The 23,923-nt window shown below is 33.3% G+C and overlaps 1 protein-coding gene across 1 annotated transcript; it reads right to left on the bottom strand.

The window, feature by feature from the left end:
- Positions 1–4,057: 4,057 nt before the first annotated feature.
- LOC134386455 (large ribosomal subunit protein uL23-like) lies at positions 4,058–4,542 on the bottom strand. The gene has a single exon (XM_063108645.1). The coding sequence runs from the start codon at positions 4,540–4,542 to the stop codon at positions 4,075–4,077; it is 468 nt and encodes a 155-aa protein (XP_062964715.1). The 3' UTR covers positions 4,058–4,074.
- Positions 4,543–23,923: the final 19,381 nt, after the last annotated feature.

The raw sequence follows: 23,923 nt of genomic DNA, 5'->3' as shown, positions 1-23,923 counted from the left end.
TGCTGTAGTAATTCCCAATTTGTCTCTTCTATAAAATTTCAGTTCCTGATCATAGATTTTAAGGTCTTTCACTAATTTGGAAACTGACAGTTCATCACTTCCCTGTGGCTACTTAATTTACATATTTTCATTTTAGTGCTTTGAACCAAAAAAAATAAAATAAAATAAAAAATGCATTGTTAAGCATCAATCTAATATGAATGCCAATCGTCCTCCCAGATATACAATAAAACTCAAGCCTTCAAATGTTAATGCCTTCTAACTTTTAATGTGCACACAAACACAAACACACAAATCTCTATATGCATCTGTATTTTGTTTTCTATGAGTTTATGAATTTTAGCCATTTATTATTTTATATTTTTTCTTCCATTTGGTTTATGAATATTTGAGGAGTGTGGATGTTTTAAGCTCCCCAAAATGGATCAAAATGGATTTTGAATAAAAGTATCCCAATAAATGTGAATTGACTTAGGATTATGTTATATCTCTTATAATTGAGATGACAAGATTGAAGCATTAGAATTATCACTTGAGATAATTCCACTATTTAAATGAACCGGATTGACTTATAGTTTGGATTCATGAGAAGAGTTTCAGGATAGAAAACTAAATAATTTTAAATTTTTATCATCATACTTAGTAGGCAGACTAAATTTTTTTTCCAACAAAATCTTGAGTGATAAATACGTGTATAAGGAAATGACCTTATTGACCATCTAGTCCAGGACTGACAAACTTTTTCTTAAAGGTACAGACAATAAGTATTTAGGCTTACCTGCCATACATGTGCTTTCTATTGCACCTACTCAATTCCGATGATGCAGCTGAAGATCACACATAAATGAATGATGGCTGTGTTCCAATAAAATATTGTTTACCAAAACACATCCAAAGGCCTTTGTTTGCCAACCCGTGATCCTAGTCCAACATTTTCACTTTTTAAATTATAAAATAACTCATAAAATAGTGAAATGATTGCTCAAGGTCACACAGTAGTTATAAAAGAATTAGAAGAAAACTTAAGGTCTATTGGACTCCTACCCAGTATCTTGGTGAAAATGAAATGGCAAAATTTGTAGATAAAAAACCAATGTGGTATATGTATATAAGTGTGGGAGTGATGTGTGTGTGTGTGTGTGTGTGTGTGTGTGTGTGTATACACAGCAGCAGCAGAAAAAATAAAAGTAATAGTAGTAGATGGCATCTAGCAAAAACACATCCTAGGAGAATAATATAAAAGTAGTATATCTATGCAAGCTGAAAAAGTATTGTCCTTGGGTGGCAGCCCTTTTGGAGAAATATTGTAGCTTGTCTCTTGAGATTAATATAGATACTAACTTTTTTACGTTGGCTTAATTGGTATTATTTTGGGAAGTACTAATTTGTTCTGCACACTAAACTGAGAAAGTGAATAGCTCCTTAAGGGCTTCCATGGCTGCCGATAGACTAATCCTCAGCAATTGGGAAAGTAAATTAGATTTTCTTAGAATAAATGTACAGATTAAAATCCTTTTAGCTCTAGATACTATAAGGGAAGAAAAAAAGACAAAATCTGCTTGACATGGTAAATATACGAGAGTCAATAATGAAGAGATTTTGGACCAATCCCTATTGCTGGTAAATAAGAAGTAAATCAGTAGTAATGATAATGATTCAAAATTAGTGGGTAATGTATAAAGTGATGATCCAGAATCACATGGATTGATCGAATTTTGATCCTGAGCAATTTACGTTCCTGTGATTCAGTGAATGTGCTTATGCACAGAAATATTTATTAGGAGTAGTTCTCACTTTTCTCTACAATTTGCTAGTAGAAATCATGCCATATGACTTAAAGTGATTTTCCATGACAAAGTTATAATTTGCTATTGCCTTCCTAACAAATGTCTTGGCATCAGATAAATTGCATATATGCCCAGCAATATCATAAAACCAAAATTAGTAGAATTATAAAATCTGAGTAACTTTCCCTAGTAAAACTATGCATCAAATATTGTAAAATGGGTACAGGTTCAATACGCACATGTTGTTCAGTGGTTCCTAATTTCAAGTTTGGATATCATACATACACAACTTAACTGCATTGAACAGGTAACCCCAAATTGTTATGATTCTTATAAATAACATTAAACATTTGATCACAATTCTATTTGTCATCATAGAACTTAGAAAAGCTTTGTTGAAAAATTATTTGTTAGAAATATATCTCTCCAAGTAAAATTACTGTTTTCTTTTCTCTCAAGCTATATCTAATTGTTAAAGGAAGCAGTCAGAATATTTTTCAACAACTTCAGGGCTTCCACCATGGTTCTTACCAAAGATAATATTTGTCCTCCAAAATATATATTTAAATATAAAAATTAATCCAATTTATATCCTTTTTATTCTTTCTTACCTCCTCATCTTATGCAAAGCTTCTCAATCTCATGATGGAAGAGCTATCAGAAAACCTAACATCTAAGCTACAAAAGCAAAGATCAGGTCATCATCAAGGGATTTTAAAACATGAAAATAAATATTAGAGAATTACTGCTATTGAAATAATATCATTATTTTATCATTATATTACCATAGGACTGCAACATGCTTTAAAATTTGGTATTAGAAAAAAAAATTAATGAAAAACCCAAATATTTGAGGGATGGTTTTAAGTATTAAGTCTCATTCTTGAATAGCTATTAAAACCAAATCACTATTAAAATTAAACAGTATGGGACTTCAGGTCAAGACCAGAGTGTATAGACCTGTTTTTCCTTGCTACTCCCTGCTAAGCACAACTGTAAACCCTGGAAATAATGCAACCAACAACCAAAGGAGAACTCTGAAAGGCAATAAGAAGACAAACCAGTTTTGGACTCTAGAATTGAAGGAAAAACACAGCAGGGTGTCTTATGTTCCCACACACAATAGAAGCAGGTGGGGCAAGACCAGGCATTTGCTAGCCCCAACCTAGCAACAGAAGCAGCCCAAATAGGTTCATTTCTCTTCTGACATCAAATAGGAGACCCTCTGAGAACACTGGACAAGCCTGACACCACAGAAAGGGGATCAATAAGTAACCCTATCAACTAAAAGCAGCCAGGGGAAGCAGTCTCCATTCCCACCTGATTGAGATTCCCCACCCCCATGAAGAGATCCTGGATAGAATGGGCAGAACCAGCAGGAGGGCCTCAGTAATAAGAGGGACCTGGCCTGGGAAGAATGTTTGATCCTGAGACACCCTTTTTTTTTCCCCCCTTCAACACTGGGTGGGCAAGAGAAAAAAAGCAGAACCAGCAAGAGGGACCAATCCACAGCAAGAAGTCCTGCCTGAGAAGCCTCTTTCATCCCATTCCCCTTCTCTATTAGGAGAAGTTAGGTCAGGAGGGCAAAACAGGCAAGAAGGACCCAATTATAGTTGTCAGGCCTGGAAAACCCCTCCCTGTGTCAAGAGGCTGTATCTAGAGCTGGGGGCAGAATCAGCAAGATGGACCCAGCAACAATAAGCTCCCAGACCTAGGAAGACTCTTTTACATTGCAGATCTAAGAATCCTCTTTCCTGCACAGAGAAAATGGGAAACCAGGGGTCATGGATAGGGGATCTCACAACACTCTTCTATGACTGTGAGGCACCCAGCACCTCAAACTGAGGAAACACCTTTCACACCCTCAGAAAGCATCAACAGAGACAATAAGAAGCCCAACAGTACCAAGTAAACCAAGCAGACCAAGATAACACAGCAAAGGCTGTGAAATTTAAACTAGCATTAGAACCACAGGTCAAAAAAGTAGGCCAAAATCTAAACAGAGTGACTGCCTGTTTAAAAAAAAAAAAAAACAATTAAGTAGGACCCAGCATGTCCTAACATAACAAACAAAATATCCAGGATTCAATTAAAAATCACCTGTTATACCAAAAACCAAGACAAACACAACTTGAGTGAAAAAAGAAAACTAATGCAAACACTAAGAGGAATCAGATGTTGCAGTTGTCTGCTAAGGAATTTCAGTCAGCTGTCATTAACTGTACTTCAATATATTTTTTATGGTGAAAATAATTGTATATTTGGAATTAACCATCTGGACTCAAGTTTAGATGATCCCAATTTTATTGGCAACATCCAAAGCATTATAATCAGGAGCCAGTTGAATATACACCTCCTTCTCTCCATCAGGCCTGATCAGGGTGTTGACCTTGGCCACATCAATGTCATAGAGCTTCTTCACAGCCTGTTTGATCTGGTGCTTATTGGCCTTGACATCCACAATGACCATAAGTGTGTTGTTGTTTTCTATCTTCTTCATGGCAGATGCAGCAGTCAGTGGACACTTGATGATGGCATGGTGATCAAGTTTGTTTCTCCTGGGGGAGCTCTTCCAAGAATATTTGGGTTGCCTCCAGAGCTGCAGTGTCTTGGGCCACTGGGAGGTGGGTGATGTGCAAATCTCTTTTTTGTGGCTTTGGACACCTTTCAGGACTGCCTTCTTGGCCTTTAAAGCCTTTGCTTTGGCTTCGGCTTTGGCAGGGGCAAGAGCTTCCTTTTTCACCTTCAGCACCATTTTGTGAAAGGGCTGTGCTTTGCTATTTAATGGAAAATTATCTTAAAACAAATGACAAGATAGAAATCTCAGCAAAGAAAGAGAGCATATAAAAAGGACCAAATGGAAATTATAGAAAGGAAAAGACCGTAATAAACAAATAAACCTCACTTGATGGGCACAATAGTACATTAGAGAAAACAGACAATAGGAATGGTGAACTTGAGGACAGGTCATAGAATTTATCCAGTCTAAACAACAGAGAAAATAGATTTTAAAAATTTATCAGAGCCTCAGGAACCTGTAGGACAATAACAAAATATCCAAATTTATATCATTGGAGTCTCAGAAGGAGGAGAAAGTGAGTCTTGAAAGAATGTTTGAAAAAATAATAACTGAAAATTTCCAGATCTGGCCAAAGACCCAAACCTACAGATCCAAGAAGCTGAATGAACCCCAACAGAATAAAACCAAAAAAATCCCTCTAAATATACATCATAATTAAACTTTCAAAAAATAAAGACAAAGAAAAAACCTTGAAAGCAACCAAAAGGAAATGGGACACTGACAACACAGAAACACCAGTTTGAATAATAGCAGATTTCTCCTCTGAACCTTGGAGGCCAAAAGAAAGTGGCACAACATTTTTTGAGTGCTGAAAAAAAAAAAAAAAAAAAAAAAAAAAAAAGCTTTCAACTACAAGTTGTATATACTGGCAATTCTATCTTCAGGAGTGAAGAAGAAATAAAGACATTCTAAGACAAAGGAAAACTAAAAGAATTTATCACTAGTAATTGTACCCTTAAAGGTTGGCTAAAGGAAGTTTTTCAAGGAGAAACATAATTTTAAAAAGAAAGAATTTGGAGCTTCAAAAAGTAAGAAGGATCTATGCAAAAAACAGAACTATGGGTACATACAATAGATTAGCCTTTGCTCATGAGCTTTATAAATCATATTTGATGACAAAACACAACCTATAATGCCGTTCATCACTCAAGATACTGATATTTTAAAAGGAAAGGGAGGTTTCCACCCTTCAGTAGAACTAGAAGTGGTAAAACATTGATACCAATAGATTGTAATTATACTTATATAATAATATATGTAATATGTGTTAACACATTATATATGTTATATATACATATATCTCCAGAGAAACCACTACGAAAACTATACAAAGAGATATTCTCAACAACACTATAAATAAATCAAGATGGAACCTTGGAAAATGTTCAAGTAACCAATAGGAAGGCAAGAAAGGGAAACAGAGGAAGAGGAATGTAAAACAGGAAAGAAATGGAAATAATAAAATGGCAGCTGTAAGCATCAACATATTAATAGTTACCTTAAATGCTAAGTACACCAATCTAAACACAAAGATTGACAAAGTGAATTAAAAAACACAGTCCAACCATATGCTGCTTACAAGAAACACTTCAAATTTGACATAGGCAAGTTCAAAGTAAGAGAATGGAAAAAGATATATGAAGCAACCATTAATCAAAGAAAAAGAGTATCAGCTGTATTAGTATCTGATAAAGTAGACTTTACAGCAAAGAAAATTATTAGAGAGAAATATGGACATTGCATATTAACTATCAGTCTTTTGGAAAGACATAGTGAGCCTAAATATATATGTATCAAACCACAGAGCCTGAAAATACATGAAGCAAAAGTTGATAGAGCTGAAAGGAAAAGGAAAAAGACAATTCTGCAGTTATGATGAAGGACTTCCACATCTCCCTTTCAGCAAAAAAAATTGGAGAAGAAATAAAAGATGTGAACAACATCATCGATTAACAAGATCTACTTCAGATATGTAAAACATTTCATATAACAATAGCACAATATATCTTTTTCATGCACCCATGGGACATTTAACAAGATGAACCATATACTGGGCCATAAAACAAACTTAAATTGAAAAGAACCAGAATTATACAGAGTGTATTCTCTGACCATAATAAAATAAAATTAGAAACCAGTAACAGAAAAAAAAAAACCCAAGAAAATCTTCAGAAATATGGAAATTAAACAACTCACTTCTGTATAATACATAGATCCAAGAGGAAGTCTCAAAGGAAATTAAAATTACATATAAGTAAATAAAAACAAAAATACAGTCTATCAATATGCAAGGTGTAGGTAAAACAGTGCTGAGACAGAGATTTATAGCACAAAATACTTACATCAGAATGAAAAGAGATCCCAAAACAATCATTTAAGTTTCCACCTCAAAACACTAGAAAAAGAACAAAGTAAACTCAAAGCAAGTAGAAAGCAGGAAACAACAGGAAACAACAACAACAAAAAAATATAACAGAAATCAGTGAAATTAAAAATAGTAAAATGTAGAGAAAATAATGGGGTGGGTTTTTTTCTCCCTAAATCAATAAAAATTGAAAAACCTCTAGCAATACATACAAAAACAAAAAAAAGGGAAAACACAAATCACCAATATCAGGAATAAAACTGGAGATTATATAGCCATTAAGTGATAAGGGAATACTACAAATTACTTTCAATCATAAATTCAACAACTTAGAAGATATGGACCCATTTCTTCAAAACTAACAACTCTTCTTAGGCTTAAAATTGGATTTCTGCTGCATTAATCTTTAAAATGGGCCACAATTATCAACCACACTGTATATCGACAAAATAAAATCAAAAAAAAAAAAAAAGGAAAGCCACTTTTGTTCACCCTAGTATTTAAAAATATCTGGAGGAGTTAGAGAAAGATACTTAAAAATATCTTGAACTTTGTATGAAGTAAAAATTGATCTTCTGCTTTGACTTTGATTTAAAACTGGCATTAATTTTAAAGCAGCTTTTAAGAATTAAATACAATTTAAATTGTAATTACAAAAAGGAACTTGTTTTTCTATAAATGTAAAGGAAAAAATGTAAAGGGGAAAAATCGATTTTAACAAATATCAAAACAAAACAAAATAAAATATTTCTTAAAATTTAAAAATATACAATAAAATGATTCATTATTTAATTTAAAAAAAACTAACAACTCATAAAATTCAAAAAAATAAAATACATAATCATAATAGCCTTATAATCATTAAACTAATTAAACTCATATTTTAAAAGCTTCCAGAAAAGAAACCTCAAGGACTAGATAGTTTTACTACAGAATTCTATCAAACATTAAAAAAGAATTAATATCAGTTCTACATAATTTCTTCAAGAAACAGAACAGTAGAGAATCTTTCCAACTCATTTTATGAGACATTGTTCTAATGATAAGACCAGGAAATAACAAAACAATCAAACAAAAACTTACGGACCAACATCTCTCATGAACATAAGTACAAAAACCCTCAACAAAATATTAGCAAACTGAATTCAAGAACATATAAAAAGAATTATATAACATCACCAAGCGGCATTTTTTTCCCATTTATGGAAAGCTGATTCAACTTTCAAAACTCAATCAACGTAATTAATCATATCAATAAGCTAAAGAAGATAAAACATACATATATCAATTGATACAAAGAAGAATTTGAAAAAATTCAGCAGCCATACATAATAAACACTCTCAGAAAGTTAAGAATGAAGAGGAATTACCTCATCTTGATAAAAAGTATTTACAAAAAACCTACAGGTGACATTATACCCAATAGTAAAAGATTGAATGCTTTCTTCCTAAGACTAGGTGCGAAGCAAGGATGCCTGACTTCACAAATCTTATTCAGTATATCACTGAAAGTTTTAGTCATGCAATAAAGAAAGAAAAGTAATACAGATTGGAAACAAATAAATAAAACTATATTTACAGACAATTTGCTTATATGAGTAGAAATTACCAAGGAATCTAAAAATGTAGTCCTAGAACTAAGAAATAGTTCAGCAAGGTGATAGAATACAAGATTAACAAACAAAAGTCAGGCACAATACTACATACTAACAGCAAACATACAAAAGCCAAAATTAAAAACACAGTACCATTTACAATGGGAGAAAATATTTGCAACCTATACATCTGACAAGCGGTTAATATCCAGAATACAGAAGGAACACAAACAGCCTCACAGTAAAAAAAACCCCTAGAATCCAATTTAAAAATAGGCAAAGGAGCTGAATAGATATTTTTCAAAAGAAGACATACAAATGGCCAACAGGTACATGAAAAAATGCTCAACATCACTAAGCATCAGGGAAATGCAAATCAAACCACACTGAGAAATCATCCCACCCCAGCTGGACTGGCTATTATTAAAAAGACAGAGAATAACAAATGCCGACAAGGATGTGGAGAAAGGGGAACCTTCCTACATTGTTGATGGGACTATAGATTGGTGCTGCCTTTATGGAAAACGGTATGGAGGTTTCTCAAACAACTACAGACAAAACTGCCGTATGATCCAGCCATCCCACTGCTGGGTATATACCCAAGGGAATGGAGACCAAGTCAAAGGGATACCTGCATTCATACTCTATTTACAATAGCCAAGATATAGAACCGACTTAAATGACCATCAATGGACTACTAGATAAGGAAAATGTGATATGTATATACATAATGGAATACTTCTTTGCCATAAAAAAGAATGAAATTCTGCCCTTCATAGCAACATGGATGAACTTGGAGAAAGTTATGTTAAGTGAAATAAGCCAGACACAGAAAGAGAGATATAGCATGTCCTCACTCATAAGTGGAAGTGAAGGAAGGAAGAAAAGAAGGAAGGAAAAGACCACAATAAAACACTGAACTTTCAGAAGGAGAGAACAGAACCTATAGTTACTAGAGATGGGAAAGGGGGAGGGGGAGAAGTGTCAGGGAGTAATTGGGTAAGGGACACAAAGAATAATTATGATTTGTAATGATGAACATGCTAATAATATTGATTTGATCATCACATACTGTACACAAATACTGATAGTCAACTCTGTACCCCATTAACAAGTATAATCAATTATGTTTCAATTCAAAAAATAAATTTTTTTTTAAAAGTGGTAACAGTATGGTGGGTGGGTACATGTGAAAAGAGTATTCATAGGTCAGTCCCAAAATAAAGCCACACTTGTACAGTCAATTGCTTATGAAGGTGCCAATAAAAAGTAGCCTATTTAAGAAATTGTGTTCAAAAAACTGAGCAAATGTGTGAAAGGAAAAAAATATTGATTTCTAAGTCAAACCACAAACACAAATTAACTGGAAATAGAAGATAAACCTCAAACAGTTAAAAACAAGAAGATTCTAGAAGAAACATAATTTGGGGTAAGCAAATATTTATTCAGGACACTAAAATTAATAATTAGAAAAAAAATATTTTATTAAAGTTAAAATATAATGTAATTATATTTTCTTAAAAGTAAAATATAATGTAATTCCCTAAAGTTAAAATACCCTGCTCATCAAGACATTTATTAGATGAATGAGCGGTATAGCAAAAAGTGTTTGCAAAACATACCCATATCCTTGGTAAATTATGTGTTTCGAGAATATATAAGGAATTATAAACTTCATACAAAGGCAAACAACCCCCCAAAAATGGGTAAAATTTTGAAGACACTTTATAGAAGATATGTGAAAGACCAATAAATACATGAAACATGCTCAAAATTATTAGTCATTAGTGAAATGTGAATTAAAACCATGAGATATGTCTACATATACACTAAAGTGACTGAGATTAAAAAGTTTGACAACGAACGGTGGTGAAGATTAGAATAATCAGAAGTCGAATAAATTTGGAAATAATCAAAATTCCCATTAACATGTGAATGATCAAAATAAAAGTGTTATATTCATACCATAGAATACTTTTTAACAAAAGAATAAAAATAAAAAAGGAAATGTTGATACACACAAATAGATGGGTGAATCTTAGAGACATTGAGCTGAGCTAAAGAAGCCAGATATGATATAGTAACAACATGTGATTTTTATTGATATGAAGTTCTGTATCAGGTATACTTAATTGATGTTTAAAATGATCAGAAAGTGGTTTTCTTTGTGGTTACAAGAATACCTGGGAAGTACAGATGAGTGAGTTTTCTGTCTAATGGAAATGTTCTATATCTTGATGAAGTGTGGATTATACAAGTGGTTGCATTTGATTAAATTCATTAAATTGTACACTTTTTACTCACATTTCACTTTTTTTTTACTTTAAAAAATATTCTTTAAAAAATTTACTTTAAAGAAATATTTTTACTTTAAAAAATATTCTTAATAAATATTGAAGCCTGTCGGACCTTAAAAACTAATGCCACCTTAAGTGACATTACAAGCGGTGCCATTATGGGCCCACAAGGGCATATTAACGTGGCAGCCTAAGATGGTGCCAGGAGGAAGTAGGGTAGGAGTGTCTGCGGGAACCTTGCCTTAGCCCTTATTGGCCAAATACGTGCTTAAGCCCTCGTGAACACTGCATGATTGCAATAGCTAGGCATTGAGACAGGATGCATGCTCTTGTAACCTTTAAGCTGATTGGAGGATGTAAAAACCTGCCGTCCCCATTTGCCTTTAAAAGCAAGCGCTTGTGTGATAATAAATGGAACTGCTGGATAGAACCCCTGCCACGTCTGAGTGTTATTTAACAGGCTGGTTGGGGCCAGCGGCTGTGCTCACCTTTCTTCACCACTCTCTTCCCCCATCTCCTCCCAACGGGGACTGGGGAAAGAGGAATCTGGGCAATTCGCCCGCCCACCAGAAGGGACACCAAGGGAGGGACTGATAGCAAGGTAAGGGCTGTTCGGGTCAGCCGGTCAGCCGGTGGCAGACCCGACAGAAGCCTAGCTGGTAGGTTTGGTTTTTGCAGTAGTAGGAGTCGGCAATTCTAAAACTCTTCTCTGTGTATTCTAGGCTTGAACAAATGAGTAAATAGATTGGAGATTATGAAAGCAAAGTTTCCCCTTGCTAAGAAAAAGAGTTATGAATATGGAAAAGGTTGAAACTTTGATATTCCTCTGGTTATTTTCTCTGTCACCAGTTCCTCACCTTCCACTCACTTAACTCAATAAAATCGGGCTTCTGCTTCTACTTCACTGAAACTTACTATACTAAGGTCACCAGTGGCTTGCTTCTACATTAGTATATCAAATAGGCATTTCTCAGGTGGCAACTTCATTAGACTTGTTGTAGTATTTGAGATTGTTTGCCCATTCTTATTCTCGTATAGTTTTCTTAATCTTGACTTTTGTGACATCGTATTGTCTACGTTTTTCCAACTCTCTGACCATTTTTTATCCTGCTTTCTAGTCACTTCTCTGTGCTCAGATTTAAAGTTACTATTTTTCCGTGTTCCTCTCCATGCCTTCTTTTCTGTAAATTTCTGGATCTGGACACTTATATGTCTCTAATTTACCAACCATATGCTGATGAATACAGAAGTTTTTATCTCTAGCCCAAATAACTGTCCAGTGCTTTAGTCGTGCATATTCAACTGCCTACTGGACTCTTCTGTTTGAATGACTCAGAAGCAGCTCAACACAGACATGACTAAAATTAAATTCATCATTTCCAACTTGTGCTCACATGCTGATCTATCTTCATAACTAAGAAAAAAAACAATTGTGTCTTCCTTCCCTTTCTTCCTTCACCTTCACCAGTTGCAACCATTTAAGCAAAATAATGACTACAATGCACTTGACACAGAACCGGGAATATAAACGCAAAATCAGAGTTAGTAAATGTCATTTGGATCATCTTGAATAGCTTGAACTCCAGAGCCAGAATGCCTGGCTTTAAATTCTGGCCTTTCCACTTACTAGCTGTGTGAATGTGGGCAAGTTACATAACGTGCTGTTGCTCAGTTTGCTCATCAAAAGATGGAGATTATAATCAGACATTTTCTGCAAGTATTAAATGCTTTAATATATGAAAAGCACTTAGAAGAGTTTAGGAACACAATAAGTGTTATTTGTGTTAGCTGTTATTGTTATTGCTACTACAGGTATCATCCAAACTTTTGCGATGCTTCAACGAGTAAACTTTCTAAATATCCAGCACTTGCTTCTTACCATCCCTTCTGCCATTATTTTGGTCTACACGTTCATGCTTTTCTACTGGAATTATTACAATGGCCTCCTACTTTAGTCTCCTACCTTTAGCTTTGACTTCTGTCTCTCGGTTCCAGCTGTCCCCAAATCACACTTCCTAGACAAGCAGCCACTATTTCTTACCCTGCTGAATACCCTTCAGTGGATTCCTATTTTCTCTCAGGATAAAATAAAAGTTACTCAAAATGTTATAAACATCTACTCATGATCTTGCCTTTGCTTACTGCTCCAGCCTCATTTCCGCCTACCTTTGATATTTCACTCTGCATTCTTACCAAAAACAAAAATACCTTATTTCAGTGTCCTGAACACACCATGTTCGCTCTTCATTACAGGTTTTCACACATTCTATTTCTTCTGTGTGGAATATTTCTCCGCTCACATTTTACTGGCTAGCTCCTACTCAACTTTTAGGTCTGTGTTTAGACATTATTTCTCCAGCACCAACTACGGGCTCCATGGTAATGCGTACTCCTCCATTGGAGAATTTATCACATGGTAAGGCAATTGCCTGTTTTCAGCTCTATCTCTATCTTTAAACTGTAAGCTCTTTGCAGGCAGGGCTCCCATTTATCTTTTACAACTTTTACATCAGCTGCTAGTGCAATAACTGGCATATGGGTGTGTTCAATGCGAACTGTCTGACTGAATGAATCCTCATCCACTAGGGAAAGAAACCCACCTAAAGTTGCAATAAATCTAAAATATAACAAATAAAAGCATTAATAGCATTAATTTAGTCGTGGGAATTGTGCTCACATAATTTACTCTTCTAAGAAAGAAGTGGCCCAGCCTGAAAAATAAATTTGAAAAACAACAAAAAAGGATAAATTAATTTTTTAGAGAATCATAACTATTTATTGAAGGAATGTTATAATCTGAGGGCAAGTAATTATAATAGTTTTCACTTTATACATGCTTATTTGTTCTAGGTCTTGTGCTAAACATTATTTTTGTTTTGTTTTGTTTTCCCCTACCCAAACACTCAATACCTCTTACTCTATTATTACACTCCTTTTAGAGATAAGAAAACTGGGGAGAAAAGGTTATTAAGTAGTAGAACTTGGACACAAACGGTCTTGGCCAATTCCAATCCTGCAGTCTGAACTACCATGCTATAATCCACACTAGTACTCAATACACTCCTCACAATAGCAACTGAGGACAGCTAGCTAATATTCTGGAGCCAACTAGGGTGAAAAACTGATCCTGCTCCCTCTCTAATACACTGGCATCTCCCCAACCCTAGTTCTATTCTATGAACAATGCATGCCAGAGTCAGATAGAGAGGATGAAATGGCAAGAAACTCCATCAAATTTTTTACTAATTGCTAATCATAATTTAAAAAGAACACTTTACTAATAAAGGTAGACATGAAAATGTTGCCATATTTTAGCAAAAACTACAATTCTGTCCATTCAAAAAAATTGTTTACCTTCTTAAGAGCTTAGCAATCTCTCAGAGTCCTTAGCCCTACCATCAGAATTTACAGTCAAGTATTATATAAATGTATATGTACTTAAAATATAAAAAAATCTATTGCATAATGCAGTTTCATTTAACTTTTCTGGTGACTGCTTTATGACAGTGACCTACATGGTCTGCAAATGTAATGTGACAATGAATATATCTGCTTTCCATCCCAAGGACATTCTTGAAAATGAGCTGTAATATTTCAAGAGTTTTATCCTTGTGAGTAAAATGTTAATAAATAGATAAATCTTTAACACTTGCCAAGCCATGAGTTTGTAGTCAGTAGAGCTAAAGGAAGAACATGATGTCTGAGGGGGTAGGACTAGAATACAAAATTTTTTAATGTTGTCACCCCTTTAGAGTTTACCCCAATCAAGGAAGTTATTCTTGGTCAAGTACTGAAGAGAATCACAAATGGGATAAGTCACTGGTATGGATCCATTTAGAAAGAAGCAGATCAAATAAACCATCCATACCAATGATACAATGTGAAATTCACATTGGAATTCTCTCCACAATGACCTGGAGGCATAAGGTGACTAGCTATGAGCCGTCCTACTGCTTACACACTTCCTCATGCTACAGGACAGACATTATAAATTAGGCTTAAAGAGAATATCTCAGAAAAGGGAGAAATGCTCTTCTGAAGCTTATTGATTGGTTATTTGAGACAAATTATTCAATAAATATGATATTGTTGGTTTGGAGATTAGTTTTGTCTAAAAAATGTATTGGTATTTATATTTGTCTTCACATGTGATTTTTAAATGTTTTTATAGTATTTGAATTATATATACTTGGTAATAATAACAACTAATAAAATAATACATAATATTTATTTGACCTTGCTAAGTATAAATAATTTTCCTACATTTAATCCTCTCAACAACCCTCTGAGGCAAGCTACTCTTATCATAACCACAGTAAGAGCTTCACCTACATGAAATAGCCAAAATAATTTCATGACACAACCCAATTTTTAAAACAAGTGTTTCAAAGATGATAAAACTAAGTTTACAACAATTAAATAATTTGCAGTAAGACTCAGTAAATGTTAGGGTGAAGGTTACTTCTGTGAAGACTTATTGAATGGTCTCTTCAATGAAAGTTAGCAACCACCCAATGACTGGTTTACATCAGGTACTCATTGCTACCAGATACTTAGCACACTTAACTATTTAATTCTTCATTTTACAGACATTTATTGAGCATCTACAGGGTTCCAGGCATGATTCTTGTAGTGAAAATACAAGAAACACATGGTCTACCCTTCTTTTTATAAGTGTTACATTGGTCACAGTCAGGCATTATAAATATGAGATTTGGTAATTACTATGACAAATGTTTAAGAGCTATCATTTCATGGCTTCCTTTCTACTCCTTTTGCCCAATGCTAAGATTATACCAACTCAGTTCTAGAAGCATGTGATTTAATAAATTTCCTATTTAGGGCAGCCAGAGGTTTTACACACCAGTATATGAAATACAAAGAAAATATCTGGGGTTGGGAATGGGACAACCTTAATATCTGAAAAAAATCACTATATCATATGCCTTTTTGCAGTTCCAATGGCTTAATGAAAATTTATCTGAGCTGGGACACCCTTACCATATCGTTATTTAACTCTGTTTTAGACAATCTGTAGTTTAGTAATCACGTACATCAAATCACATACATCATCTTCATGTCATGGCAAAAGGTAATGGGGGCAAAACATGTATATTCATCAGCAAAAACTATTAGAGCAAAGATTAATTGCTACCAATAATAATTAGTCAAGTTGATAATTAATGACCATAGCATACCTACCACAGCATAAAAAAGGCAATTAGGTTACTCATTGCTACATATCATCTACCAAATTACAATTGTAAATGATAATACATATTGAGGACTTTATTGCTGCATAATTAATTGAAGACATGTTTTCAAGCCATGATTCACCAACTAATTTTATGCAAATAAATTTAGTGTAAATAAAGGATATAATGTAAATTTATTGCCTTAATTTACTGCAGTAAAATTGAACCATCCTATCTTATGTTAGGAAATGTATATAAATGTATTTGTTTAAATTTAATAGACATAGCTCTTATTTCATCTGGAGTTCAGAATTACAAAGACTAGCAAGGGAATAATTCCACAGAATTTAATTTTTTTTATAGAACCAGATATTAAAGCAAGTAGCATTTGAAATAATAACATTGAGAAAAGCGATATTAATATAATACAAAAAATAATAGATCTCACTTTAATAACTAATAAAATCTTATAAAATGTGTGAAAATCAAGCATATAAATCAAAAAAGGTAACAATCTCTTACATCTTGACAAATATATACTTTACCAGGAAGAGGGAGAAGTACTAATAAGCTTCCAAATGGAAGGAGCATGGTCTGTGACATTTTTTATTTAGGGCTAGTCTAATTCCCCTTTCCTCCACAGATCAGTGTTGTGGTAGCCAAAAGTCAGCAGCCTGGCAGACAAAGGAATAGTCTGACCACTTTCGGAGCTCTGTTAAGAAGCACCAGCCCCAGGAAACAGTGGATATTTTGTCTGAAATTACAGATCCCTGTAAAATATCTATTCCCAGGGTGTTGTGGCCATTTAATTTGCCTCAGAGCTCATCTCAATGGAGAAGAAGGGTGCCCTACCCCGAGGGAATTACCAAAACAATAGCAATGTTCTGGCAACATCTCAGCCACCTGAGGCTGAGGTTTACTTGGAGTAAACAAGTGAGGAAGAGATTAAAAAAGAAATCTTGGAGAACCAGATGACCACAGGGAGCTTTGAAATGTTGTTGCAACACAGTCATGGAGATCTAAAGGGCTGTATCCAAACCCATAAAAGACATGGGAGAGGAGGTATTAGTCATTCACATCCAACTGACCTTGCAACCCTGTAGAAGCAAGAAGTGAAAGCTAAGAATGTCATGGAAACTAAGTGAAATTTAGAAGTTTCTTATCACACAGATCCCCTTGGAAAAAATTATTCTATACAGAAAAGTCATTCTTTTTTTTTTTGTCTTTTTTGTGACCGGCACTCAGCCAGTGAGTGCACCAGCCATTCGTATGTAGGATCCAAACCCGCGGCGGGAGCGTTGCTGCGCTCCCAGCTCCACACTCTCCCGAGTGCGCCACGGGCTCGGCCCCAGAAAAGTCATTTTTAAAAATCTAATAGATCACTGGATGACCACTAAATTATATAGATCTAGAGATCTATAGAAGCCACACACATACACACACATCTCAATAACAGTGCTCAGTGGCTGCACACTGCCAGAAATACAGAATCTACAGAATTAGTTCAGGAAGGTCACTAAACAAATAAGCAAAAGCAAAAACAAAACAAAATAAAAAAACAATAAAAGAGCAACAACAACAATAACAAATATCTAAACACGAGTAATAACTCTTGGGGGTAGGGGGCTCTGATATGAGAGTGACTACAATAAATAAGGGTAATTCAAAAAGTTTAAAAGTTTATGGAAGTATTTATACTGTCTTTTAACTCCATGTTTCCACAAACTTTTTGAAGTACCCTCATGTTGTATCAAAGTCCAATTTGCAATAAAAATTATAAAACATGAAAAGAAACAGAAAAGCATGCCACATGCACACAGGGTGAAAAGCACCCAACACAAAATGTCCCTGAGTAGTCCCAATTTTGGACTTAACAAAATGTTAAATAACTTACTATAGATATGTTCAAAGAATTAAGAAAACCATTTGTAAAGCACTCAAGGAAACAGATGACACTGTCTCACAAAATAAAAAATTAATAAAACAATAGAAATTATATATACATATATAAAAGAACCAAATAGAAATTTTGATGTCTCACCAAATTAAGACTATTGATAAAGAAATAGAATTTTAAAAAATAAATAAAAATTCTGGTTGTGAAAAGACCAAAAACTGAAATAAAAAATTCATAGGAGAGTCTCAATGACAGATTTGAGTTGGCAGAAAAGAATTAGAAAACTTGGAGATAAGTCAATGGAGATAATCCAGTTTTAGTAGCAGAATGGTAAAGAATGAAGAAAGTGAGAAGAACCTCAGAGAATTATGGGACACCATTAAGTGTACCAAAATAAACATAATGAAGGCCCTAAAGGAGAGAACAAAGAGAAGGAGCAAAAGGAATATTTGAAAAATAATGGCTGTAAAACCGGGGTGGGGGGGGGAAGAAGATATAACAACCACAATTACTTGAAGTTGATATGACAAGCAAACAGAAAGGACATTGTTGGGGGGGAGGGGGGAGGGAGGAGGAAGGGAGGTTTTGGTGATGGGCAACAATAATCAGCCACAATGTATATCGACATAATAAAATTTTTTTTAAAAAATGAAAAATAATGGCTGTAAACTTCCAAAATTTATGGAAAATATTAATCTGCATTCAAGAACATCAGTGAACTCCACATAGAATAAATTAAGAGATTCACAACTAGATAGATCGAGTCAAATTGATGAAAATCAAAGACCAGAAAAACCAAAAAAAAAAACTCTTGAAAACAGTGAGAGAAAAACCACTTATCAATTACAAGAATCCTCAGTAAGATTATTAACTGACTTATCATTAGAAGCTATGGATGTCAAAAGACAGTAGATGATATTTCCAAAGTGCTAAATAAAAATGCTGTTCTCCAAGGATTCTATATCTTCCTAGATTTTTGAAAATGGGGAGGGGAGATAATTTGTTACTAGAAGATCTACTCTATCAAAAAAAATTTTTAAGCAGCCATTCAGGCTGAAAGGACATTTGAATCCACATGAACTAATAAAGAGCATTGGTAAAGGGTACTACCTAGGTAAATACAAAACAAGATATAAACACATATTTGTTCATAACTCTTCTATCTGTTTTAAAAGACAACTGTATAAACTGATAATTATAAAACTCTGTTGGTAGGCTTATAATGTATAAAGATATAATTTGTGTAACAATAACAGTACAGAGAAGGAAAGAGAAACAAAAACATATTGGAGCAAAGATTTGTATACTTTAGATATGAAGTTAGTATCAATTCAAACTAGATTGTTTTAAGTCATGATGCTAATTGCAATCCTCCTAAAAATCACTAGGAAAATAACTTTAAAAATATAGTAAAACAATAAGGCAGTGTAAATGTTATAGTAGGAAATATCTGCTTAACAAAAAAAAGGCAGTAATTGAGGAATGTAGGGACAAAGACATAGTACATGTATGGAATAGAAATAGCAGAAGGCCAGACATATATCTTACCTCATCAGTAATTACTTTAAATGCAAATTCGTTAAGTACTCTATTCAAAAGTCAGAGTTTGTCAGAATGGACCAAAAAATTTTTTAAAAATTAAAGACAAAAACAAAAACATGATCCAAAGAAAGCAGTCTAGAAGAGACACACTTTAGATTCTAAGACGCAAATAGATTGAAAGTAAATGGATAAAAATATATATAATATGCAAACAAACAACCAAGCCAAAACTGGACTCGATATACTAATATCTGCTATAAATAGACTTTAAAGCAAAAATTGTTACTAAAGTCAAAGGATGACATTTTATGAGGACAAGAATATCAAATCATCAGAAAGATGTAACAATTGTAAGTATATACATAACTAACAACACAGCCCTTAAAAACATGAAGCAAAAACTGATGAAATAGAAGGGAGAAATAGAAAATTAACCAATAATAACTGGAGAATAACTCACTTTTAATTATTGATAGACCAACCAGGTAGAAGATAAGCAAGGAAATAAAAGTGAAACAACATTGTAAACCAACTAGATCTAAAAGACACTTATAGAACACTCAGTCCAACAACTGCATAATACATTTCTTTTCAAGCATATATGGAACATTGTCCAGAACAGCTTATATGCTAGGTCCTAAAACAAGTCTCAATAAATTTAAAATATTAAAATCACACTAAGCATGTTTTCCAATCAAAATAGAATAAAATTAGAAATCAAAAACAGAAAAAAATTTGAAAATTTTACAAACATGTGTATATTAAATATTTCTAAGAAAAGGGTCAAAGAAAAAAATCAAAAAAGAAATTATAAAAAACATTGAGATGAATAAAAACTGAAATGCAATATATCAAAATTTATGAGTTCAACTAAAGCAATGCTTAGAAGAAAATTCATACCTGTAAATGCCTGTAGTATAAAAGAAAAAACATTTCAAATCAATATCCTAATTTTCTACTTTAAGAAACCAGAAAAGAAGAAGAGTACACTAAATTAAAAGCAGGATATGGGAAGAAATAAAGATTACAGCAGAAATAAAGAAATAAAATATTGAAAGTCAATAGAGAAAATCAATGAAACCAAAAGTTAGTTCTTGAAAAGATCAACAAAATTGACACAATGCTAGCTAAACTAAACAAAAAAAAAAGAGAGAGAAAGAGAGAAGACTGAAATTAGTATAATAAGGAATAAAAAGTGGATATTAATACCAAACTTACAGAAATAAAAACTTACAAGGAAATACTATGAATAATTGTACACCAAGTATTAGATATCTTAGATGAAATGGACAAATTTATAGAAAGACAGTAAGTAAAGCAATGGACTTAAGAAGAAAGAGGTAATCTGAATAGACCTATAAAAAAATAAGAGATTGAATTAGAAATTTTTTAAATCTACAAAGATTAATTCTACCAAACTTTTAGAAATGTGATACCAATTCTTCACAAACTCTTTCAAAAAATAGAAGAGGAGAGAACACTTTCCAACTCATTCTATAAGGTTAGTATTACTCTGATTAAAAACAAAAATAAGAATAAAAACAGAAAACTGGCAAAGACACCACAAGAAAAGAAAACTACATATTAATATAATTTTTAAATATTAGAAGTAAGTACTGAACAAACGATCAGCAAACAAAACCAAGAACATTAAAAAAAAAAAAAAGCATTATATTCCATGACCAAGTGTTGATTATCCCAAGAATGCAATATCAGATTAACACCCCCCCAAAAAATTAATATACTACAGATTACTTACAGAATGAAAAGACCAAAAAAACAAACAACCAAAATAAAAAACTCATCACAATAATCACTAAACTTTAAAGAGGAAGGGAATACATGAAACTCCACATGTAACATTTTTCTTAATGTAGAAAAACTGGATGTTTTTCCACTGAAATGAGGAACAAGACAAGGATGTTCACTCTTGTCATTGTATTCAACTTTGTACTGGAGGTTTTAACCAGTACAATAAGAAAGAAAAAGCATAAAATTGAAAGAAAGAAGTAAAACTATCTCTATTTGCAAATGACCTTATATTGTATACAGATAATCCTAAGGTATACACTAAAAACTATGAAACTAATAAATGAATTCAGCAATGTTACGGATTATGAGATTAATATACAAAAATCAATTAGATTTCTATACAGTAGCAATAAGCAATATAAAAATAAAATTAAGAAAGACAATTCCATATACAAGGTATCAAAATAAATGAATGTAAAAAAAATAAATTTAACAAATGAAATGCCAAACATGTACACTAACTGCAAAATATTATTTTAAAAAATGAAATAATATCTAAATGGAAAGATATCACATGTTCATGGATCTGAAGACTTGATGTTGTTTACATGACAATACTCCCCAAATTGATCTACCGACTCAATGCAATCCATATCAAACTCCCAGTTGCCATTTTTTTCTTAAGAAATTGATAGGCTGATCTTAAAACTCATATGGAAATACAAGAGTCCCACAGACAGCCAAAATAATCTTTAAAAAACAAAATAGAGTTAGAAAACTTTTACTTTCCAGTTTTAAAACTTAACACAAAGCTATGGTTATCAAGACTGTGGCATTGGGATAAGGGTAGACATACAGATAAATGGAATAGAAATGAGAGTCCAGAAATAAATCCTCAGATTTTTTATAAACTGATTTTTGACCAAGGTTCCAAGACAATTCAATAGGAAGAAATACTCTTCAACAAAAGATTCTGGGACAACTGAAAATCCACAATGCAAAATAATGAGTTTGGCCTCTACCATAACCATACAGAAGATTAAATCAAACTTGATCATAGACATAATAAATGTAAGAGCTAAAACTATAGAACTCCTAATAAAAAAAAAAAGGTAAATCTTCCTGACCAAATAATCTAATTCAAAAATGAGTAAAATATTTGAACAAAAATTTGTCAAAAGAAGATACACAAATGGCCAAAAGATATATGAAAAGATTTCCAACAGTAGTCATAGATTCAGATCAAAACCACAATGAGATACCATTTTTGATCCACTAGGATGGCTATAATCTCAGAGGAGATTACATAAGGAAATAGTAGCGTTAATGAGAATTTAGAGAAATGGAATGCTCATACACTGTTGATGGGAATGTAAAACGGTCTAGTTGCTCTGGAAAATAGGCAGTTCCTCAAAAGGTTAACTAAGGAGTTAATGTGATACTGCAATTCCACTCCCAGGCATATGCCAAAGAGAAATTAAAATGTATGTTCACATAAAAACTAGTGCACTAGTGTTCATAGCGGCATTATTCGTAACAACCCCAAAGTGGAAACAATCTGTATATTTACAATGTAATATTATTCAGCAATAAAAAAAAGGATGAAGTACTGATGCATGCTGCTACATGTATGAACTTTGAAAGCATCCTTATTAAAAGAATCCAGTCACAAAAACCCACTTATTGTATAATTCTATTTATATGAAATGTCCAGAATAGGCAAATATGGAAACAGAGAGTAATCAGTGAGCTAAATACTTTAAGTTGACCAATTTTAACGTATATTAATTATACCTCTATAATGTTATTTAAACAACTAAACCACCAGCCTCCTCTCCCCCAGAAAAAGATGGAAAAAATACTCATATATTACGTGAAAACTCAGAGTAATAATTTTAAGATACTCAATATGATTTTGAAAATAGAATGAATGAGTAACGAGTAGTGTGTCATAAACCCTGATTCAGCAAAAAAGATTCTATGGTCATCCATGGAAGTGCAGAAAGCATGCCACTAAGAGAGAGTCCATGACAGCAACAATTTGACTTAAGGAGAAAGTCCATTTGGTGTTTGGTGCTTGGTATTTTTAGAGAAGGATTTCATGCAAGAAAACTCTGATTGCTTGAGTGTATTGCATGTTGCTAAAATGCTTAGTGGTGAAGTTTTCATACCTATGCCTCTTTCTTTTCAGAAATAAATAGACCTGAATTCCTATTTCCATCACCCTTGTGACGGGAGGTAGCCCTCTGACAATTTGATTGAGTTCAAGACCGTAAAGGACAAAGGGAAGAAAACCTGAGGAATAAAAGCCTTTTTAGCTTCTGAGAATCATTTTCTATCTAAGTTCAGTATTGAATCTCCAAGAAATTGTGATAAGCCACCAGTGATCCATTCAGAATGAGCAGGCATTGGCCTTAGTATGCATAGATGATTTCCAGTTCAATTTAGTTTCCAGATTACATTAGAATACTGCATACTAGCCTTATACTAAATCCCTTTAGCTTCTGTAGGTTTCCAGAAGAGTTTTCAAAGAACAAAAAACAGCAAGGTCATGTTGAAAGTAGCCTCATAATAAGAAATATAAACAAATGGGAGGGTGGGTGGATATAATCTGAATATGAAATCAGCTGATTTGGATCCCCTGATCGTATCATTTGCTCTCTCGCCTCACTCTTGCATCAACCTAGAACTAGATTCTATAAGTTCTTCCTCAAACGAAAGGTTAAAATCTATTCAATTTCCATAATCCTAAATGACCCTAAATCCTTTCTCCAACCTTGTACTGACACTATAGACCTGGGATTTATTCATCATGTTGCTTGATACATCATGAAAATAACTGGGTTACAGACCTTGTATAAAAATCAACTCTATATGCAGATCTTTTCTGTTGTGGTGCAGAACAAGATAAG

Source organism: Cynocephalus volans, chromosome 9 (assembly GCF_027409185.1).
Source record: "Cynocephalus volans isolate mCynVol1 chromosome 9, mCynVol1.pri, whole genome shotgun sequence".
NCBI classification, from domain to species: Eukaryota; Metazoa; Chordata; class Mammalia; order Dermoptera; family Cynocephalidae; genus Cynocephalus; species Cynocephalus volans.
This window is presented reverse-complemented; position numbering and strand designations above follow the sequence as displayed.